At 41.1% G+C, this 21,325-nt stretch overlaps 1 protein-coding gene across 1 annotated transcript; it reads left to right on the forward strand.

Annotated features, from left to right (window-relative positions):
- The first annotated feature begins 3 nt into the window (after positions 1-3).
- MRPL1 (mitochondrial ribosomal protein L1) lies at positions 4-16,065 on the forward strand. Its single transcript, XM_056355251.1, has 9 exons — positions 4-101; positions 322-433; positions 1,535-1,778; positions 2,858-2,941; positions 5,056-5,127; positions 5,351-5,462; positions 6,858-6,958; positions 13,623-13,704; positions 15,642-16,065. Exons 1-9 carry the CDS (start codon positions 68-70, stop codon positions 15,800-15,802), a joined length of 1,002 nt encoding a protein of 333 aa, XP_056211226.1. The 5' UTR covers positions 4-67; the 3' UTR covers positions 15,803-16,065.
- The last annotated feature ends 5,260 nt before the right edge of the window (positions 16,066-21,325 follow it).

Below are 21,325 nucleotides of genomic sequence, written 5' to 3' on the forward strand. Positions count from 1 at the left end.
CCCCCCCCCGGCACACTTAGGCGCCGCGGGGAACGCTTTTCGCGGTGCACCGCGGCGGCTCTGCAAGATGGCGGCGCCCGTTGGCCGCTGCTTGTGGAGAGGTGAAGGGCCTTCGCTGTCTCTCTCACCGCCGGGACAGCGCGGCTGTTGGCTGCCCGCTCTTTATCTCCAGCCGGTGGCTTTTTCCTTGGTCGCGGGGTGACCCTGAGGAGTGGTGGGCCCTGCCCGGGCGGGGGTGGCGGGGCGCCTGGCGGATGGCCCCCGGGGAGGTGAGGGAGGCCGGGCCGCTTGGCTGAGGCGATGTCTGCTTTTCCTTCGCAGTACTGGCCCCGTGTCGTGGGTGGGTCGTCCCCGGGCTCGACCAGCGCCTCGCCGCCGCCCCCGCTTTGGTGAGCGCCGCGCCGCCCGGCCGGCCCTACGCTGCGGCAGCGAAGTGAGTGCGTTTTTTATCCGAAGCGGCTCTCTTGGCCGCCGGGTGGCCTGGTGGTGGTGGCAGGAGGAACGTGTGGTGTTTTCGGGGCCTGCAGTGTTGGTTTTAACATCCCGCTTGGCCTTGGTGGCATCCCGCAAGCTGCTGGCTCCGAGAGAAACAGCCTGGAGAGAGACGATCAAAGCTGCGCTTACAGGGAGTGTTTTCTGTTACTCTTGTGATAATGTAACGGTTATGGGGAAAGGTTTATTTAATATTTTTGATGTCTGCTTTTGGAGGGTTTGGCTGGATTGCAGCTTAAGCAGTACCGTCAGCATGAAAGCTGGTAAGCTTATGGAATTGGTTTCAGACTGTTTCTCCTCTTGATTCAGGTTGCTTTTTATTTTTTTAATTCATTGTTTCTTTAAGTCTAATATTATGGTGTAAGCGGGAGAAGTAAAAATTACCTTTGTGTGCGGAACAGTGAAATGTGCTGTACACCAAACATTCTGAAGTGTTGCAGAGTCTTTCGCCATAGTCAACAGAGGAACAGAGTGTCTAGCTATTCAATTTTTTTTCCCCTTGGTTTGAGAACCTTTGAAAATAGGTAGGGGAATAAGGATTGGGGTTAGTGTTTTAAGTGCATGCAAAATGATATAGGAAAGGGAGGAGAAACCTTTCTTGAAAGGTGGGACTGCCATGACTCATTAAAGAAAAAAAAGCCCTGTAGATGGGGCTCCTCATTACTGGGAAGCTGTGAGAGACTCACTCAGTTTGGAGGTGGCTCGGGCACAGTGCCTGTTGCCAGACTTGTAAAAGTCAGTGTGTTATCTTAAACTGGTTTCCCTTTGATGTGGTAGGAGGCTGTAAGCTTGGTTCTGTGCCGCACCAATGCAGCTAGGTTGTTTGAGGAGCTTAATTGCCTTCAGAGCTTTTGATTTTTGAATGTTTGATTTCTTTCTTGGTCATCTGAGACAAGTAACTGAGGTGAATTTAGGGTTGCTGTTCATCTTTGAGTGGAACTTTTCCTGTTAAATGAATGACACATGACAGTATCTACTTTTTCTCTTGGAACACGTGCCAAACTCTACAGTTGATCTAACAATATTTTTTTGTTTATCTTAGAACTGCAAAAAGAGATTCAAAAAAGACCAAGCAAGAAGAAAGAAAGAAGAAACAAGTAACTAACAGGCGGCCGCTGATGAGCAAGCCCGTGGATGATGTATACTTGACGTGGTATTATAAGCGACCATCCTATGATGTAGAAAAGGCTGTGGGTATGCTAAAAAAATTTCAGGAACTGGACTTCACTTACCCCAAGCAGCATGTCTATATTAATGTATTCCTAGATATGGCACTACAGAAGAAGGTAGGTTGAAAGTGTACAAGTTTTGATGCTTTTTTTTCTTTTTATTGTGGGAAGGCAGTGTTTTCAGTGTAGAGCAGATGCTGCTGTTGGCCTTCTCAGCTGCCTCTTGCAGCTTCTCTGGTGTCAGAATAATGCGTGGTTTTGCAGGTGGCTTTGTACCTTTTTATGTGTATAATGATTAAACATCTCTCATACCCCTAAGGTGAAGAGAGCACCATAGCAGATTTTCAAAACAGTCACAAATTATGTGACTCAAATTCATGTCTGCATAGAACTGATCAAACTAAGCTTTGCATCTGTTTAGGGTTTCCGCTTAAAGATGTGTTACCAAAATAATGTGTTCTGTGATGACTCTTATAGAGAGAAGTGTAAATGCAAGCTTCTTCTCGCCTCTGTCCACCTGGTCTTGATTTGTTTTTTTTTAAATTATATTCCTTGAAAGTATGCTATTGCTTGTTTGCCTGACCTTTGTGATTTGAAGATGTCTAGCCAAGTTTATTCTTTCCCTAAAATGCCTCTGCTTCCCCCATAAGTAGAAAAGAGGCCACTTAAGAGCAGGTTTCATTGCGTTGTAACTAAATATCCTCTTGCTATACCGGGGTCCTTTAAAGCTAGAAAGAAAGTTCATGCTTAAAAAAATACAGACCTCTTGCTCCTGGTTTGGAGGTTATGTTGCATTCTTAAGGCTTGGTGAGAGAGACATTCCTTGCCTGATGGTTTGCGTTGGCCATTGTATCAGAAACACCATTTAGATAAGCTGGAACTGCAACACCTTGATGTTTGTTGTTGGCTGCACCTCGGCCTGGTAGCAATCCTACACTGGAGTTGCTGATCCCAGCCCCTTTCTCTTGGGCAGACTGCAGCAGAATTAATTCATATCTCAAGTTAAGGTTTGAGTATATACTGGACATTAAAAAAGTAGTCAAAACTTAGAAACCATGCTTGTTAATGACCTCTGTGCAAGGAAATTGTGGGTAAGATTGCTATTTAGGGGACCTACTCCATGCAGTTGTGTAACTTCCCCTTAAGTCATGAATTCTTTTTATTTGTTCTAATATTTGTCTTTCTTTGCTCACTAGAAAAAAGTGGAACCGTTTTCAAGCATTGTTGTTCTTCCACATCGCTTTACAGATGAAACAAATAAGGTCTTGGTTTTCACAGAGGTGGGTAAGCCCGAATTACTTATTTTATGTATCTAGCATGCTTTTACAGTGCAGCTAGTTCCCATGCAGTTATGTGGTGGATTGACCTTAGCTGGATGCCAGGTGCCCACCAGGCTGCTCTATCACTCCTCAGCGGAATGAGGAGGGGAGAAAATAAGGTGAAAGAAACCTCATAGGTCAAGGTAAAGGCAGTTTAATGAAGCAGTAGCAAAGGTCACACGTGCGGAAGCAAAGGACAACAAAAGATGTTATTCTTTATTTCCCGTCAGCAGGCGATGTTAGGCCACTTCCCAGGAAGCAGGTCTTCAGTGTGTTTAGCAGCTGCTCTGGAAGACAAATGTCATAAATAATGAATGGCCCCGCTTCCTTCTCCTTTCACCTAGCTTTTATATCTGAGCAGATGTCATATGGTACAGAATATCCCTTGGGTCAGTCAGTTTAGGTCAGCTGTCCTGGCTGTGTCCCCTCCCAGGATCCTGCCCACCCCTAGCCTGCTGCAGGGGGAGGTTGGGGAGACAGCCTTGGTGCTGTGCGAGCGCTTTTCAGCAGTAGCCAAAACACTGGGGTGTTATCACTGCCTTTCTAGCTACCATCACAAAGCACAGCACCGTAAGGCCTGCTGTGGAGCTAAGCCAGACCCAGTACAAAGTACTGAAAATCTTCTATTGAGAAGACTCTGCAGATGCTTTGTAGAACTCCTAAGTCTGTCTAGGATTCGCCTTCAGCAGCGTCTTAATGTATTAATAAACATCTTATTGGATTTCCTTCATCCTGATAGGTTTAAGTATATGTAGGTTATTCTAGCTACACACCGAAGGAGTGAACGTCTGCATAGAAGTGACTAAGGAAGAGATGATTAAAGGTCATTTACAGAGTAAAACCTTTGTCACCTTTTTGTAATACACTCAGATGGTTTAGTGCAGCAGCCATGTCCAAGCCTGCTGTCTTAAGCCTTGGTCTGCAGTGCAGATTAAAAGCAGGTGTTGCTCACAGTAACTTGTGCTGTAACAGGATACCCTTGGGGGAGGAGGGGAAGGAAACTTCTCCTCAAAAACCCCTAAACAACTTAACAGCCCACTGCCTCAGGCCCTTTGTCTGCTCTCCTAGGAGTTCACTAATGAAAAACGGTGTGGAGAGCAGTTGTAGCATCTGTATGAGACTAGTTTCAGCTTCTGCTGCTGTCCTTTGTCAGTTAATTGTTCTAACAGAGTAGATAGGCATATATCTGTATGAAATCCTAGAGAACTGTCACAGATTGAGCTGCCTACTCTTTAGGCTTAATTTTTGTAAGAATCTCTACCTGACCTACAAGGTGAGAATCCTCCTATAGAATGGAGGGCTGAGAGAAGACCCAAGCATGCCAGGTTCTTCGGTGCTGTATCTTACAACCTTCTCTGCGCACTCAAATTCATGTGGAATAGGAGATCCTGTGCCTTGTGAAGTTGTGTAGGTGGAAGAAGGCTGAGTGACTGAAACACTTGGTAGTGCTTTTGGGTGGAAGTGTGAAGCTATTAAGTTTATTCTCGTGAGGAGAAGTTGATTCTTGCTTTAAGTCACAAATATCTGCTTGTATCAAAAGCTTGAGCTGAAGTTTTTACAGAACTGATGCCTTTTACTTTTCTATATTTCAGGCTACTAAAAGCAAAACCTCACAGAGGACAGAAGTTTAGTAGCACTTTTCAAAAGTTGAACAGCCTTTTTCATAGTGGTTTTCTGTAGCCTGTTCTCTGCTTTTCTTTAAGCTTGGAGTGAGATCTTGGCTCCCTCCAGTGGATGGTTCATTGTAGTTGCCGGGGGTCGAGGTGGGAGATTTTGGGTTTTTGATCAAGCTCCTCAGCAAATGAGATGGGCTTTTCTCCTTCTCCCGTAGAAGCTGACTAAGAGACTTGACTGTTGCTTCTCCTTGGGACCTGGAGTGGAGTTGCTGTTCCTATATTAAATCACCAGCATTAGATATTTTTTGTCTTTGATTGCCTTACAGCGTTCTTTCCTTCTCAGCCTGTAAATATCCTGGTTTTATACCTAGTTGTCAAAGATAAGTCTCTTATCCAGTACTGTAGATACAAATTAATGGGTAGTACAGACATTACTCTAATTTTTTTCTCTCTTCGCAGGATGAGCAAGAAGCTGAAATAGCTCGAGCAAATGGAGCTGCTGTTGTGGGAGGAGTTGAATTAGTCAAATGGGTATTTGTTTTTTTTTTTAAGAATTATATAAATCCTCTAACTTAAACAGTGACTGGGGGCAGGGAGAGCAAGAAACCTAATGTCTAGTAAACTCTAGCTTCTAGTTAGTAGCCAATATGAAGAGTGAGAGATGGGCTTCTGTGCTCAGACATGCTTGTAGGTCAACTTCTATACTGACGTAATTTATTGTATTCCTTAAATATATTAATTGCATTTATTGTAGATTTTGGAAGATGAAATCCAAGTGGACTTCTATGTAGCTGTTCCTGCAATAATGCCTAAGTTAATACCGTTAAGAAACAAACTAAAGCGAAAATACCCAAGCACAAGAAGAAGTAAGAAGCAATTTTCTCTTTATAAATCTCAAGTACTGAACAACATTTAACTCTAGAGGTGACACTGAAAATTTTTTGACAAGGATGTATAATTACATTGAGTATTAGACTGTATGTGACTGAACCACATGTTTTGTCTTGGATAATAATAGTTTTTTTCTCCTCCAATGGGCAAATGTGGAATTAGATTCAAGGTAAGTTTGCCTGCTAGTTGCCCCTATGATTTTTAGTCCTGATGAACCATAATAGTATTGTGCAGTTATCCAGGAAGAGAGAAACAACTTGAAAAAAAACATATTCGCTGAGATAGTTATATTGTCAAACCGATGTGCAATTGTGTGCCCCTTCTGCCTGTATATTGCTACTCAACAAGAGAGTTGTTTGTGCTTTTCCTTAGTACAGCCTGCTCCTTCATCTGTGTGATCTCTCCTTTTTCATAATGCTCAAGACATTTCTTCTTCAGGTCAAGTTTTCATAGCAACTGGTATCAGTCTCTCAATACTTTTGTCCTCCCTTGCTGATTTACTTTTAGCTATGTGTCAGGGGCCTATTTCAGATAAGAAAAAAAAAAAAAGCTGTTTTTCAAACATAGAGCCTGTGCACGCTGTGTGAAGCACTGAGTCTTGAACTGTATTTTGCTTCTCTGCTGTCTTAATGTTTTACAAGCTGCAGGCAGTGTTTTTAAATTTCTGAACATTGGAGACAAACCTATTAACTTGTCCAAAACATTGCAGCAGAGAATACTCCACATACACTTTTTTTTAACTAACAAAAGCTGTTATGCCACAAAGAACTGACCTGGTTTGTAGCTTATCCAGGGCTGACTTCTCTTGGAGCCATCAAAGGATGTGTGGAACAAGTAATGTGTGTATTTGAAGCCATTGAGTCATGGTATAAATATGTCAAACGAGCCCTTGCAGCTGAGGTGGGAAACAGCTGTTCTGACTTGGAATGGCTGGATTGGGCCAATGTATTCCAGGTAGTGCGTAACCTTGCTACTATGTAGTGGTAGGCTTTGTTTTCACGGAGGACTTCGGGCTTGTTATAAACCTAACTCTGCAGGTTTTAGTCTTTCAAGCTGCTTTAATTGCATTAGGTAATAAAGCTTTGGTTTTTATGTACATGAACAGGTTATTTATGTGAAGTGAAGCCTTTGTTACATTATCTACTGTATTAACTATTCATGTCTGCTGATTAATGAAGGAGGAGAGAAGATAGAAATGATTTACGCTGTATGTGTGAGGACACCACTGTCTTTTCCATGAAACTGCTTTTTTAATTGGAGTTTAACTGCCTTAATTGAAAGATTGAATTATCTCTTACTAATGTCATGCTTAGGCACACTAATAAGCATTACTCAAGACAACTTTTTTGCCTTTTTTTAAAAAAAATTAGATTCCATGGGCCATGATATTCCCAAAATGCTGCAGTTCTTCAGAGAAGGTCTTGAGTACATGGTACAAGATGAGCGTGTAATCAAGACAAGAATAGCAAGAGTAAGTTTATGTAGAGTTCTTAAGTTTTCTCTACTAAGCAGAACTGAAGTTAGTATTAAAAGAGGGGGGGAAAACATGTTTTTAATCTGTTTGTTCTGAGATTCTTAATATATTTTTAAACTGGTCTGTGAAGTAAATGGAACTCTTAAATCTTTGTGTGACATCTTCACGTGATGCGAGTCCTGTATGTTGTTAAATGCGTGGCTGTAGAAGATGGCTCTGCTAAAGCTGAGAGCAAGGCATACCTGATGCGGAGGAGTTACGGATACCAAGAATGGGATCTGTATTTGCCACTATATTGACAAGGAATTGTAATAATGAACAAAATAGGATGAAAAAGGTACTATTCCTAGTTATCTCCTTTTGAGTTGACATTTTAACATAGGCTTCCCTTTCCTTCTGCCTTCCTCAGCACTCTTCTGTGAGTAAAATAAAGTTTATTTCATTTTTTTTTTTAAGTAAATGAACTATGGGTTGTAAGTTCAAGCTCTTATCTTATACTCTTATATATGAGTATTTTTTTATCTCTTATCTTTTTTTTTTTTTTTTTAGGCCCTTGCTATGTTTTTCTTAATATTTATGTCATTTTCCCTGGTCCAAACTGTGTGGTTTTGTTTTCATTCTGTTTTGTCTTTGTAATCCTGCCTGATTTTTAGTTTTCCTTTAACTGATACTGGCGCAGAAAGGAAACGTACAGGCTACATAACCTCTGAAGCTTTGTCTGGCAGTATTAAGAGATAAGCAAGCTTATTAATTCTGGCTAGCTGTTTGGAGTTGTGCGTGTGAATTTCAAGGGCTTGCTCATCAGTATGATAATCAAAACTGAGGTTCTTGGGACTATTCTGGTAAAATGTGTTATATATTGTACTTTGATGCAGGCAGGAAGTATCTTCAGCTGGTTGTGAGTTTAATCGACTGTGTGAAATGCCTCAAATCCATAGATCAGCCTTTGTTTCAAGTATTGTGACTGTATTCTTTAATTTTTGCTTTGGATTGCCTAAAGCTTAGCCATTTTATACTGTGTATCAGCCTAAAAAATGCCTGCAAATTAAACTTACTGTAAAGTCTTTTTCTGTGTAGTAAAAAAAAATAGGGTTTTTAATAAAGGTGAATGAAGAACTCTGTCTTGACAGTATTTAGTGCAATTGCAGTTGGTTCTGGTTAGTGTCCTGCAGCTGTAGCTAGAATATTTGAAGTTAAAACCACATCCTGTTACTGATGAAAGATGTTGGTGTTACAGATTACCTTAGGTTCCGTGTCTGGGCAGCTCAGCCCTGCAGTTTTGTAGCACTTGAGAAGATATGCAGCCAGAGATGAGATGTGCAGCCAGAGGTGTCACTCTGTACAAGTAAACAGTAGGTTCTCTTGAAGGAACTCTTAATCTTGGGTCAGAAGCAGTTATGATGAGAGTTTACTTGGAGACAGAGTTGAGATGTGCTAAATGAACATCAGCTGCATGGCAGAGGTGACTTAACTGCATGCACTGTGTGACATGCTCTGTCACACTGTGGTGTCTCGAATTGTGGGCAGAGGGATTACTCAGTGGTTATGGCTTGTGTAAAATGTCTCCACCCTCTCTAGTTACTATACTTTACCTGACCTAGTTTTCCTATTGTTCGCGCAGTGGCGCTGGAAGGAAATCAACTGCAGGCAAGGCTCTGGGAGGCTGTGAGAGCCTTGAGTGGTTATGCATATCTCCTCACCGCTAAATAAAGAGCTTTTTAAATCTTGTCAGTGTGAAAATAATAATTCATGAATTACACAGAAGCGTGAAGATCTGTTGCTGTATTCCAGACAGTAGTGTAGATGTTTCTGGGAGTCCGCCAAGCTGGCGTTTCTCAAAGAGATGTTTTCCCTTTAGTGTTGCTGTCTCATGTTGCCTGTTAGTTCAGTTATGGCCAGTGGCCTGATGTAGTGCTGCAGTCCCTTGTACGTCAGCACCCTCAGTGGAGTTTCCTTAGTAGTAATTAAGATGTCTTTGAAAAGCCCAGAAGTTGGCAGCAGTTAAGTTTTAATTAGTAGATCTGAAGTTGTGAAACTTGGAATGTAAAATGTTCTTTTAAGATATGGAGCTTAAAGCAGAATGGAGACAAATGAGGATGCTCGGGATATCTCCTTCAGAGTTAAGCTATCTGCAGAGGCCAGATTAATTTTTTTTGAGGGTTTTGATGTAAGTCATCAGTCCAGACAGGGTGCTGTTGATCATCACAAAATTTTTTCTCCCACGTTGGAGTTTTCTTTAGAAAGATCAGAGTTCAAAAGTGACACCAGGAACAAATTTCTGGTGTATTTTCCTGTCGGTGCAGAGAGCTGCCTGTGAAATGGTTCTTCTGTGGAAAGCAGCAAGATGGTTTCAGGACCTGTATGGTTTGTTCGGAAGGATGCATTTTCTGGGAAGGGGCATGTTTACGGGAGCACTGTTTTATTCACAGGGTTAGAAGTATGGAGAGATGTGTACTGAACTGGAGAGCTCTTGAACTAGGTACACGGAACATAGAGGTGAATAGAAGTGAGATTTAAGGCAGGAAACAGAAATGCCAGTTTGCAGTAGGGGTAGCGTCCACTTCCCTTGGCTGTTAATGGGATTGAAGGCCTGAAGTGTCAGTGTCCCTTGGAAAAAGAAAAAAAGACTAATGGATCCTTAGCTCTGAATTTGTTAAAGCAGGGGAGGGGAGAAATCCCACAGTTGAGGAAGAGCTGCTAACACTTTCAATTTCAAATGCTTGAGGGATGAAATATGTTTATTGGGGCGTGAAGGGATTAATGCAAAAAGCATAGATTGTAGCAGTTGTCTTCTACCTGTTTGAGTTGTTCTGTAGTTGAGATCACATGGAAAGGCTTGCCTGTCTGCAGTGCTGTTTCTAAATTATTCCAGCTAGTAACAAGTCCAGGATGAGATATTCATCCTTAAATTATGTACCTCGGAACTGAAGATGTTGCATAGGTTCTGAAGGGATAATATCTTCCTAGTGGTATCATACTGGCAAAAGGCTTGAGTCTGGAATAAAAAAGAACCAAGGACATGGAAAAGCTGTAGCGAGTTAAACTAGGAATAGGGAAGAACGCTTTACAACAGCCACAGTAAGGATATTTCCATGCCTACGTTTTTTTTTTCTTTCCGGCAAACTGCATGGAGCTGCTACCTCAGAAATGCATCTGCCTTGAGTGCTAGGATGAGAAAATGCTGTCTGCATGGTCTGTGTTGTTACAGGCTCCTACACAGAGCTCTGATTCCCTTATTCTGACTTTCTGAGGAAGGTTCGTAACTGAGCAGAAACCTATAAAAGCATTAATCAGTGTTCTTCTCTTGCTGATACTGTCAGTCCTCCAGATGTCTTTGTGAACGGTGCAGGAATGTTTTTCTGCTGTGTTTGTCAACACTTAACCTCTTGGTTCAGGGGCTTTCTTTTTGTTCCTGAAGGCAGAGAGGCACGTTTTTGCCTCTGCTGTGTAATGTAGGGTGCCTCATGTTCCAGAATAACGGCCAGGTGGGGTTGTTGCATTATGCTGCTGCAAAGTAAAATAAAACTTGTTAGGAGTAGCTCTAAACCTGACTTTTAAAATAGGTGTAGTTAACATTTTGTGTAGAGGCATTTGACAACAAGTTCTCGGAGTTCAGTAGAGTCAAGTGTTTTGTGTTCAAACTAAGAGAAAATTTGGTTATATTATAATGATGTGGAGGTTGCATGTTGTTATGAGACGCTGGTCAGATTACCATTGGTAATTGCTTGGCAGTTCATTGTGCTCCAGAAGTCTCACCTTCATGAAAAAGTAAAATAGGTGAAAAAGGGAAACCTCTTAATAGACAGCATGAGGAGACAAAAGATACCTGGTTGGAAAATGGAGCTATAAACTCACGTCTAATTTCATTAACTCATTTCTTTTCTTGCGTTTGACTGGAATATATTAATTTGTATTTCTTGTGGATAGTTGGAATTCTAGATCTTTTTGTTGAGCAAGCCAAACCTGCAGTTTTGGATCTCTGTGGGGTTTTTATTCTTTTTGGTTTGTCTCTCAACAGCTGTAGTAGGGGACTTGGAGTAGATTTCTGCCTGCCTCCACTCTCCCCCTGCCAATGCCACAACTATAAACCCAGTTAAGGTGCTTTGAGAACTGATTCAGCTTTCTGACTGAGTGGTCACCAGGCAGTCCAGGTCTATTAAATTACATGAGATAAAACCATAAAAATTCCAGTTCCGTTTTTGGAATCAGTAGTTATTAATGACTGCCTTGTCCTATAGCTCTCCAGAAAAGCTGGTGCCTGAGTTCTGAGTGAAGATGCTAAAACTCTTAATTACCTGATGATTGCAGCCTTTGTTATGGGAGTTTTAAGTCCTCATGACTTGATATGGGAAGCCCTCAGCTGAAGTAAAGGCTGGAAGAAACATGTCTGGATCAGTGTTAATACAAAGTGGACTATAAATTAGTTTGTAGTTTATTTATAGTCTGCTTATAGTCAGCTCCCTCTGCGGATGCGCTTATTCTTCAGGAAGGCTTAGGACTTTTAAGATGTTTAGTTCTCACTGCAATCGATCTGAACAGAGTAGCTTGCACAGCCTTAAAGATCTGGTTCAGAGTACTTTTTTGTCAGTTTTGGCAAAGGTTTGAATTAAACTAAATAAGTGCTGATACACATGACTGTGTATACACGAGGATTTACTGTGCAATATTTATTTGGAAGTTGGAATATTTATTTGGATGCGGAAGATATTTTGAAATACTTGGAACCCTCTGAGTGTTACCTGCCTTCATTATGGAGCTGTCAGCATCGATAGTAAATTACAGCATGTGATCTTTTGGGATATGTCATGTTGTCTGACTGAATGCAAGTCACTTGTGTCCTATTTTCCTATCTTAACAAATAAAAGTGTATTAACTAATGTCTTGATATTTTGAAATTAGTCTTGTCTCAGTATGTGTTGTATTTCTAAATCCTTGTAAGAAGTTGTAACTTGTTTGGAGCAGCTTGCCGGTTTGGTCTCTTATGAATGCTTCTGGACTTTGTGATGGATGGTGAATGCCAAGTAGCTCACTGAAATTGTACAACTGAAGATTCACTTAAGACCTGGATGTAGTGTAAGGTTTGGAAGTGAATGCAATTCAAACCTTCATTTGAAGTAGAGTTTCTAATTAGTTATTACCAATAACTAATGAATGAAACAATGAATTGTTTTGCTTAAATTGTTTTGAGTATTCCTTTATTTTTAATTCTGTACAGCATGGTGAGTCTGTCAGCAAAGTGAAATTCTCAGCATTAACAAACAGATTTTTACATCAGTTAATTTATGAATGATTAAGCATTTGGCAATCAGTGTAATAATGATAAAGACAAATATGTCCTGGCTGGTGTAGCAGAGGATTTGGATTGTGAGTTTGCTGGAAGAGTGTAAAGAGATATTAATGGACCAGGTCTGGAATGAGAGTAGTCAATTATAACAGTATTTCTATTGAGATGTAATGTGTTCACAGATAAGTGAGATATTGATAAAATCTGCTCATGCTATATTGAGAGGTGGCAGAAAGGAACAGGGGACCCCAGTGATACTTGTGTACTGAAATGGAGTTAATTCTATAAGAAAAATGCTATTTTTAATTCTATAGCTGAAACTTCTAGATAAAGGACTTGATCTTTTTATTCTAAATAAAGATACGCGGATGATATGAGTGAGACCAGACAGCAGATTAAATAAAGCATAGCAGGGCATTATAGCAGAAGAACATCAAGTCTGAGAAAAGCATGTGGAGCTCTCGGGGAGCTGATATAGGTCAGTGCTGGTGTGGATCCAAGGGTGTTCAGGTTGGCCTGTCTCTTGATCGTAAGTTGCACATTCTTGAAGAGAGACCAGATGAGGTGAATAGTGGTCACGGTTGAAGGTGATTGGTGTATGAGGGAAGATTGTGGAGGTATTAATTTTTTTGACAACAGTATTGGCTTTCTTCCAAGTATCTGTGACTGATGCAGTGAGGACTGCTGTGTCTGAAGTGAGGTGTGCTTAAGTTCTCCATTAGTTGAAGACATTGGGCTGAACAAGGAGCCATCCATCGGTCCTTGGGTTTTTTTGGAAGGTCAAAAATGCCATGGACAGGAACCAGAGCATGTAGAAAGGGTAGATACAGACTGGTATATGTTTAGAGCTCACTGCTTCCATGTACTTTATGTAAAAGTAGAAATTCCATGTAATATGTTAAAATGGGAAAGAAAAGGTAAAGAAACTCTGGTTTTTAAAGTATTTATTTGGTTCTATTAAGCATTTTTAAGATCTTCAATTTTAGATGCTTGTGTTTGAGTTGATCTGTTTTGTGGTCTTTCAGAGCTACTTCTTGAATGTTCTTTACTCAGACTATTTTAATCGTTTTTACAAAAACACTTGTACGTATATTGGTTTTTAAGCCTTTTTTACCTCTTTAAGGCTATCTGTTGTTATAAAGCTGTGGGAATTTCATGTCGTGAGAAGAAATATGGAGAATAATGATGAGCATATAACCACGTACAAAAAACTCTGAGTCATTTAAATTAAGGATATTAATGGGATTTGTAACTGAACAGGGAACATGGAAAAACAAAATTATCCAAATGTAGAGTAAATGTGTACCTAGTGCTTTCAGACTTCCTGAACTAGGCTTTAAGTGTCACCATGGCTGACTCTGTGTTATCCTTTTCCAGCTGGATATGCCTACTGAGCAGATCATTGCCAATCTAAAAGCAGTTATCCATGATATCTGCACATTCAAGCCATTGACTGATGGTAAGTAGCTGTTCTAATGTGGTAGTCCAAGTTACAGCAACAAAATTGAGATGAGTGTGTGTTACTGGGTCATTATTAAATGACCGTGCTGCTTTGTCTGCCTTGGGACAGAGGAAGGGAGCTGCAGGCAACGCAGTAAATCAAGACCTAAGAACTTGACGGCCTGTAAGGGCGTGAATAGCATCTGCTGTTATTGATGGTAACTCTGCGGTGCTATGAAATGTCTGTGTGAGGAGGGGAGTGGGATGTTGTACAGAACTTAAGTTTGCAGGCTTGATGCTTAAGGATTTCCTTGTATGGCTTTAATCTGTTTGAGACCTGGAGGCCTTCAGCATCTGCGTGCATTGGTTTTACCCCACTGGTGTGACCCTGTTTTGGCTCAATGCAAAGAACCTGAACCCAGAATCCACCTGCAGTTGCCTTAGCAAAAACCTGTGCTTCAGTTAACATCTAGTCTGGTTAGCTACTGTTTGAAGATATACCACCTTTTTTTTTTTCCTATTACGAAGGCATTTATTTAAAATGCTGTGCCAAGAGAAAAGCTGTTATTTTTTTTTAATTCCTTAGCAAAAGGATCAGGTTACAAAGGAGTAAAGGTGTGAGTTCTGCATATTGTTCCTGTGGGTTCTGCTTGTTGAGCAAAGAATGCAAACAACTAACAGGCTCTCTGCTCTTTGCCGTAATGAGGCAAACTTTAAACAAATGTCATCTGCTTAGCTGGAGTGTAGGTGGTGATTAATGAACATAATTTTATGGAAGAATAGCCTTGTTTAAGCTAAGAAAACAACTTTTTATATTTATGTTGGCTTAATGTCTGCAAAAAGAATTGTCTTGTATCTCTCCCCCTGATGCTGTTAACAGTGAACTCCTGTACAGAGAGCAGACCATGAAAAGCCAAGTACATGTGCTCTTGGAAACATTTCAGCCCAAAGAAAAGATATAAGGAGTTGGTTGACATGAAATACAAGTAAATAGAAGTAGAAAGTGGTGGTATTTATTTGTCCTTAATGAGTTTATATGTAAACTGTGCCAACTTAGTTAAGTAAAGGTAAGCTTTTCCACTCTTAGTAGCATTTCTACTGATTTCGTGGTATCAAGCTTGATTCTTTTGGTGGTTCTCTTAGTGTCTTGATTAACAATACTTGCTGTTTATAGGAAGCAGACTTGATAATTAACACATTTTTACAACAATGGAGTCCAGATATGCTTGCTAACTATCAGATTACTTAGACCAACTAGTTATGGATACGTGTTCCTTAGTTCCTTTCAGACTTCCCATGTGTAATAGTATGTCTTCATGCAGCTATGTAGTTAACACTAAAATGGCATCCCTCTGTGAGTCACTTGATCTAATGCAAGATTAAAAATACCATCAGGCACATGTTCTTTGAGTGTAATGTAGATTTACTCTTCTGTAAAGAAATCTGACAATTTCTGTAGTTCTTCTTGTCAAAAGATTCCCTTAGCATTTCATGGTAGGATCCTAAATTAGGAATGGTTTCTTTTATGCCCGTAGTCAGGTAGGAACATTTGGGTGATCCACAAACTTTCCCCCTATCTTGCCAGTCAGGACCACTTCCTGAAGTGAGGTCCACCTGTATTTGATTATTTTTTTTTTTTGGGAGGAGTGTGTGTGTGAAGCTTTTCTTGTATGTTCTAGGGCTCAGGGGCACCAGTGATGTCAGCTGCTGCTGAGGTACTGAAGGAATAAGGTAGCCGTCAAATTAGTACCTGTTACGGCACCACGGTGTGAATTGCCTTTTGAACCCAATCTGCCAGGGAGGATGTTAAACTCTCTGTGCTGGGGGAATGTGTCTACATGTATAGTTCTGATTCTGGTTATGTGGTTGACACAGTACAGATTAGTACTAAGATAAATCAGCCTGGAGACTTGAAAAGTGGTGGAGTGACTGAATTGGTGGTGTTCTTTGTTCTAGGTCCTTTTGTGCAGAAATTGGTTATTAGATCTTCAACAAGTGAAGGTTTGCTGTTGAACCTTGATGGACTTCTACCTGAGGTGGAGAAAGTAGAAGAAGAAAAAGAAGAAAATGAAGAAGATGACAAAGAGACGCATGTCCAGGAATCTCTTAGCACCTGATCTCTTTCCTTGTAGATCTGATGCAGCTTGGAAAGCAAATGTTGTAATTCAAATTATACTTTATGAAAGAAAAAAAATCATAACTTGTGAATGTCGCTTGTAAATTCTGCATAACAAGAAACATTGTCACAAACAGGAGTCCGTTGTCAAAACTGAAGCTGTTTTAAATTCCTTTTGCTGGTAGCTGAAAGCTCCCTAATTTGTGTGGCGCTTTTCTTTGCACATAATGGTTCTTACTTTATTAAAAGTATTTCTGTAACTTCTGAAGTATTGCTGTCCAATTTCCACAGCTGCAGCCAAAAGGCCAGCACGTTACATTCGTAATGTTGAGCTTTTTACTCTGAAATTGCAGAATGTTCAATGCTTTTGTTGTCTTGACTTGGTCCCCCACAGAGCCATTAATGCAGTTACTTGTGGAAAGCTGCTGTATAACTTGCCAGTGAAGGAAACTAGTTTTTATTTACCATTCCATTTTTCTGCGCAGTCAGACACGGTGTTCCTTTTGAGTTGGTGGGAGTAACATCGGTGTAATGCTTGTGATACTCCCTTTGTTTTCATTTAATCTGCATATGTAGATACTGGAGGGGTAGACAGAGGATTACTGCTGTGCTACTTTGAGCCTCTGAATGCAGGTTAGTCTTTGTGACAGATTAAGAGGTGAGTTTTTTTGAAGGATAAATTGGATGTATTCTGTGGAAGGAGTGATCATGCACTTTATCTTTCGAATAACACTTTCATCTGTGCATAACTGATATGATGCCCCTCAGAATCCAGTCAGTGGTTTGCACTATCCTGGAAAAAATTATTCTCGAAATGTTTTGGGATGAAACCTGAGTGAATCTTTGAAGTTACTGTCACTTTCTTGTCTTGTTATCTGTCATGGAGGTTCTTCTTGATGGGCTTCTGAACAACCACTTGGGATAAGTTTTGGGGAGAAGGGGCAGCTTCACAACAAGCAGCAGTAGATCTCTTTTCCATACAGGTGACTTAAAGGAAGACTCCCATGGTACACTTTCTGATGAGATGATATTTTTTTTTTTGCCTAAAAATGCTGACTAATGCTTTACATGGGTTTCATGTCTGGAGACAAAGAGCATGTATGTAATGGGAGCGGTGAGTAGCTAGGAGGTGTAGGGCTGTGGTCCTGTGCTGGGTTAGTGGTCTTGGAGGTGCACGAGGCTCTGTAGAGCTGGCTAGAAGACAGTGATTTTTCTAGTTGCTGGACGGAGGCTCCCCATCCCCTCTACCAGCGTGTGGGGGGAAAATGGCTGTGGGGGTCGCCTTTTGTTATCTACCTGCTTAACTTTATTCCTCTTAGTAGCTACGCCTACCACTCAGAATTGGAGGAAAATCTTGAAAGTAAAGGCACTCTGAAATGGGGGTCTGTCTTATCAATAGCTCAGTTTGATGTAACTGATAGATTCCCAGTAAATGAGTTGAACTCTTGTTGTGGTTTGAGCTCTTAAACATATTGGAAGGTTCTACTTGGCAATGGTTCTGGTTTTTTGCACAGTTAGCTTTTTCTTCTTTGGGGCTGGTTGGTGTGGGTCAAACAGATTAAAACCAAAACACCAACCCTTTTATGCAACAGCCTGTCTTGAGTGTTTTGTAAAGTAACCATATTGTTCTCCTGATTGAATTCAGTCTGTGACTTCTTATTTTGCTTACCTTGTTTTCCTCCAACATAGTTTCTTAAATGTAAACTGGAGACTAGCATAAATATCCAGGCATCTTTGAACTGACTGTTTAAAAATACATGTTTTTTGCTTCCTTGCAGAATTTCTTTCCCAGTTTTTAACACGCTGTTTCCAGGTGGCATTCTTGTTCCCTTCTGTAGAGGTGTTAGGAAGGGAGTGTCTCAGTGGAGTTTTTTTGATCTTTGCTGCTAAACATATGTGAGTAGAACAGTACCCTAAAATGTAAGATGGCTCCAAAAAGGACTGGCTATTTACAAAAGGGTTTGTGACTTCAAATCATTCCTGTTTTTGGAGGTGGGGCACACATTTCAAAGAGGTTACCCATATCTGTCTGCATAGAAATTCTTGTGCCTCCCTTCTGAAGCGGTTGGCTGCTGTCAGTCAGGGTGCCTGACAAGTTAGTTAAGCCACAGTGCTATTTTTTTGATTATGTGGGGGGCTTTGCTCCAGAGTTTGACCAGAAAGTTCTCTTGGGGGTAAAGGAAATACTGACTTCAGTAGACTTACTAGGTAGTATGTGGTAAAAGCAATACTGTGCACTTGAATAGCCATCATAACACATTTTTTACTATGGGCTGTGCTCAAATGCCTAGTAGAATGAAGAACGTTAAATCTGTGGCTTTTCCAAGTGAAGAGTTGACGTGACTGGGCAAAAATTTTGTCTGATGTGTTCAGTGATGTTAACTGCCCTAGCAGGAACTGGTGATGAGGAGGCTGGTAAGGGTGGTTGTTTCTAAGAATCTTGAGAATGGATAATGTCTTTTTTTTTTTTTTTTTCTCCCCTCCCCTTTTTTTCTCCTCCTTCCTCTGTTCTGCAGAAGATAAAGTTGTAAAGCTTTTTTAGCTCCGTAATGCTGATTGTCTATTAATTTCTGGTCTGGAGCACCAGGAGAGTTTCAGAAGATGGATGAAGGTAGGTAATTGAGAAGCAGGGGTTTTTAAAACTGTTTCAAATGTGTAGGGTTTTTCCCTTCCACCCTGTGCTTTAAATAATTGATTGTACTCATTACTGATGGTTGTATACTGGCAAGTCTAGTCTATGCCACCAGTGTCTAATGGGGTAGCAACTTAGTCTGCGGCAAAAGGCTTGGTTACTTACGACAAGTTTCACCTAGATAGGTTTTTTCTAATGAAAAAGAATTATTTGTGTTGCATAAGCTTCTTGCGCAGTATGTCTAGCTTCATTAGCTCAAGTACAGCATCCTCCGCAAGTCCATCACTTGGGCTGTAATGTTTTTCTGCTTAGAGTTTGTGCTGAGGATGTGTGCTTGCATGAATGGAAAAGATAAAGCCACGGAGGGGTGCTTTGTCTTGTGGACCTGGCTTTTAACATACGTGCATCTCAGGTGGATCACGAGCAGTGATTAACACGCTGCATTTTAGCAAAAAGTAAGATACTGGTTTACAGGAATGTTGTTTTGCCCTGCAACTAACGTTTTGTGTCTGTGTGTAAGCAAAGAGGTTTTATTACTAATGATTTATGTATACAAGGAATGTTATGAGGTCTTATAATAGTTGTGTGGTTTGCAACCTGAAAGGAACCATGTGAAGGTAAGTTACCTGTCAGTGTAGAAAAGCAAGGCTTGTGATACCACTTGCATTGTTTTTTTTGGTCTCCTCTCTGTTTTCTTGCCTTATTTCAAAGACTTTATTATCCATTACAGAAAAGGGTAGTCCTGCCTTTCTGAAGATGGGTGGCTTTTAAAAAAAGAAAGGTGATGCTTAAGCAGAAATATAATATACAGGTAAACTTAAATCATAAGCTCTCAGGCTGCTAATTGTACTTTCAAAGAATAGAAGTGTGGAATAGTAAACATTCCTGTGGGAATCTGATGCTATGGGAGTACTGTAAATCCGGACTTCTACAAGTCAGGTGAGGGGGGGAAAAAAAGTAGCTCATGAATTTCTCAAGTTTTCAGCTGCATTTGTTCAGGTGTAATCCTAGAGGTCTGAATCCATGTTACTATGCTACTACTTGATAAAGTAATAATGCCCCTGGTCTGTGTAATACTGCGATAGTGTTATACAAGCTGTTGAGTATGTTGTGATTTTTATCCCGAAATGCAAGACTGACACATAGGAGGGATGAAAGGGAGGAAGACAATGTGAGATTATTCCCCTTTTAATAAGCTTAGTCCCAAAACATGCAGAGTGGGAATTGTTGTACATGTGGTTCTTGTGCCGACATGACTTAGAAACCCATTGAATTATTACAGAAGGCACGGCTCAGATGGAGTTGCTGACTTCTGGAAATCAATACTAGTTGCAAAGCATGGGGTTGTAATGCTTACTTAATGTAATGGTTACTGAGTAGTTAGAGCAGTGTATGAATAGATTGTCTGTCCTGAGTGGTAAGTCCTGTATAATAAGAGGCACTCTTTTTAGCAGAGTTTCTGTTAGTGAGTGCTTAATACTCCTTTGGGTAGGTAAATAGAGCACAGACCTATCAATAGCAAAGTGGCAGTAACTCAGGACGTGGTTACCCAAATCCGTGGTGAAGTAAGAGAGGCTGTGTTTGTTACGAGGTGTTGACCAGTCATGCTAGCTGTTCTGTGTGATGTTACCTGTGGTAAGTGGAAACACTTCTAATTGCCTCGTGTACCCTTCACTATGGAGTAAACTCTTTGCGTATACTTGGGTGTGAGAGCACATACTCTTGGTTCCTGCAGAGCAGCTGACGGGGGACTAAATGTTGTCCCCTGTTAACAAACTGCCCAGTTGGCCCTCGGCAAGAAGGGGATGATTGCTGAGGGGCAGATGCCTGTACGGATGAGAGATGCTCCCATACACCACATCAATGAAGAAGGCCAATCGGTGTGCCCTAGTTCTCTCTCAAAGAACTTTGCGTTTTTCAGTGCATTTACCCTTCATTCTCTGCTAATTTTTAGCAGCACAATCCAAGCTACGCTGATTTTGGTTGGCAGCTTCATTTCAACCAAAAATACTTCTTGGGGAAGCATTGGCTTATGACATTTGAGGCTGCAGCATCTTTGCCTCTAAAACTGTGCTCTTACTGGTAGTAAGAAAGGAGTTGATGTGTACAGGGCTTGGAATCCCCGCTGTTTATGAGTATTGGAAAAGCTCACCGGCTCGCCGATAACGCTCCTTGTGGAAAAAGAGCGCTGCAATAATTTAGTAGTGCAGGTGATGTATGATTGCTTTTAAAATTGTCTCATATGAAACTGCTGTTAATGTAACAAAGGAGAAGCAGGCAATGAACTTGAATTCACAGTTGGTGAATCTACATACAGAACATGTTTGCCCAAACAAGGAAGAAATTGTCACGGAGGCACACGTGCTGCTGGGGGGGAATGAAGCCTTGAGGCTGACACAGCCTAAACCTGGACTTGTACGGGAATTAGCTGCACTCCAAAAAAACCTTTACATCTGTATAGGTCAAACTGAGTTCATGGGGCTCTTAGCTGTAAGTGCTGGCATGGAGGTAAGGTTGTTAGAAGAGCAGGACGGGAACGTTATAAATGCTACGTTCAAAACTGAAGGGGGAAAGGCTAGCTTCTCCGCACCCACGGGGGTGTCCAGGGTGCTGGCGGTTAGAGTTAGCACTAGTCCCACAGTTGCTGTCCTGCTGTGATGGAGCTGAGCGTAGTCTTGGACACTGCAAGCAAAATCAGCCTTGTATACGTCCTGAATTTAATCTGTTAGGTACAGACACTCTCTCATTAATTTTCCCAGGGATAGCGCTGCTGAGTTCTGCGGCGTGCCTGCCTCTGCTCTGAAAGCTAGGCTAGGCTGAAACCTTGGCCTCAGCACTTGGTTTGTAGCATGCAAAACTGCTTGGAAAGGTCCGGGTTAAGCGCAGAGCCCA

Source organism: Falco biarmicus, chromosome 1, assembly GCF_023638135.1.
Source record: "Falco biarmicus isolate bFalBia1 chromosome 1, bFalBia1.pri, whole genome shotgun sequence".
NCBI lineage: Eukaryota > Metazoa > Chordata > Aves > Falconiformes > Falconidae > Falco > Falco biarmicus.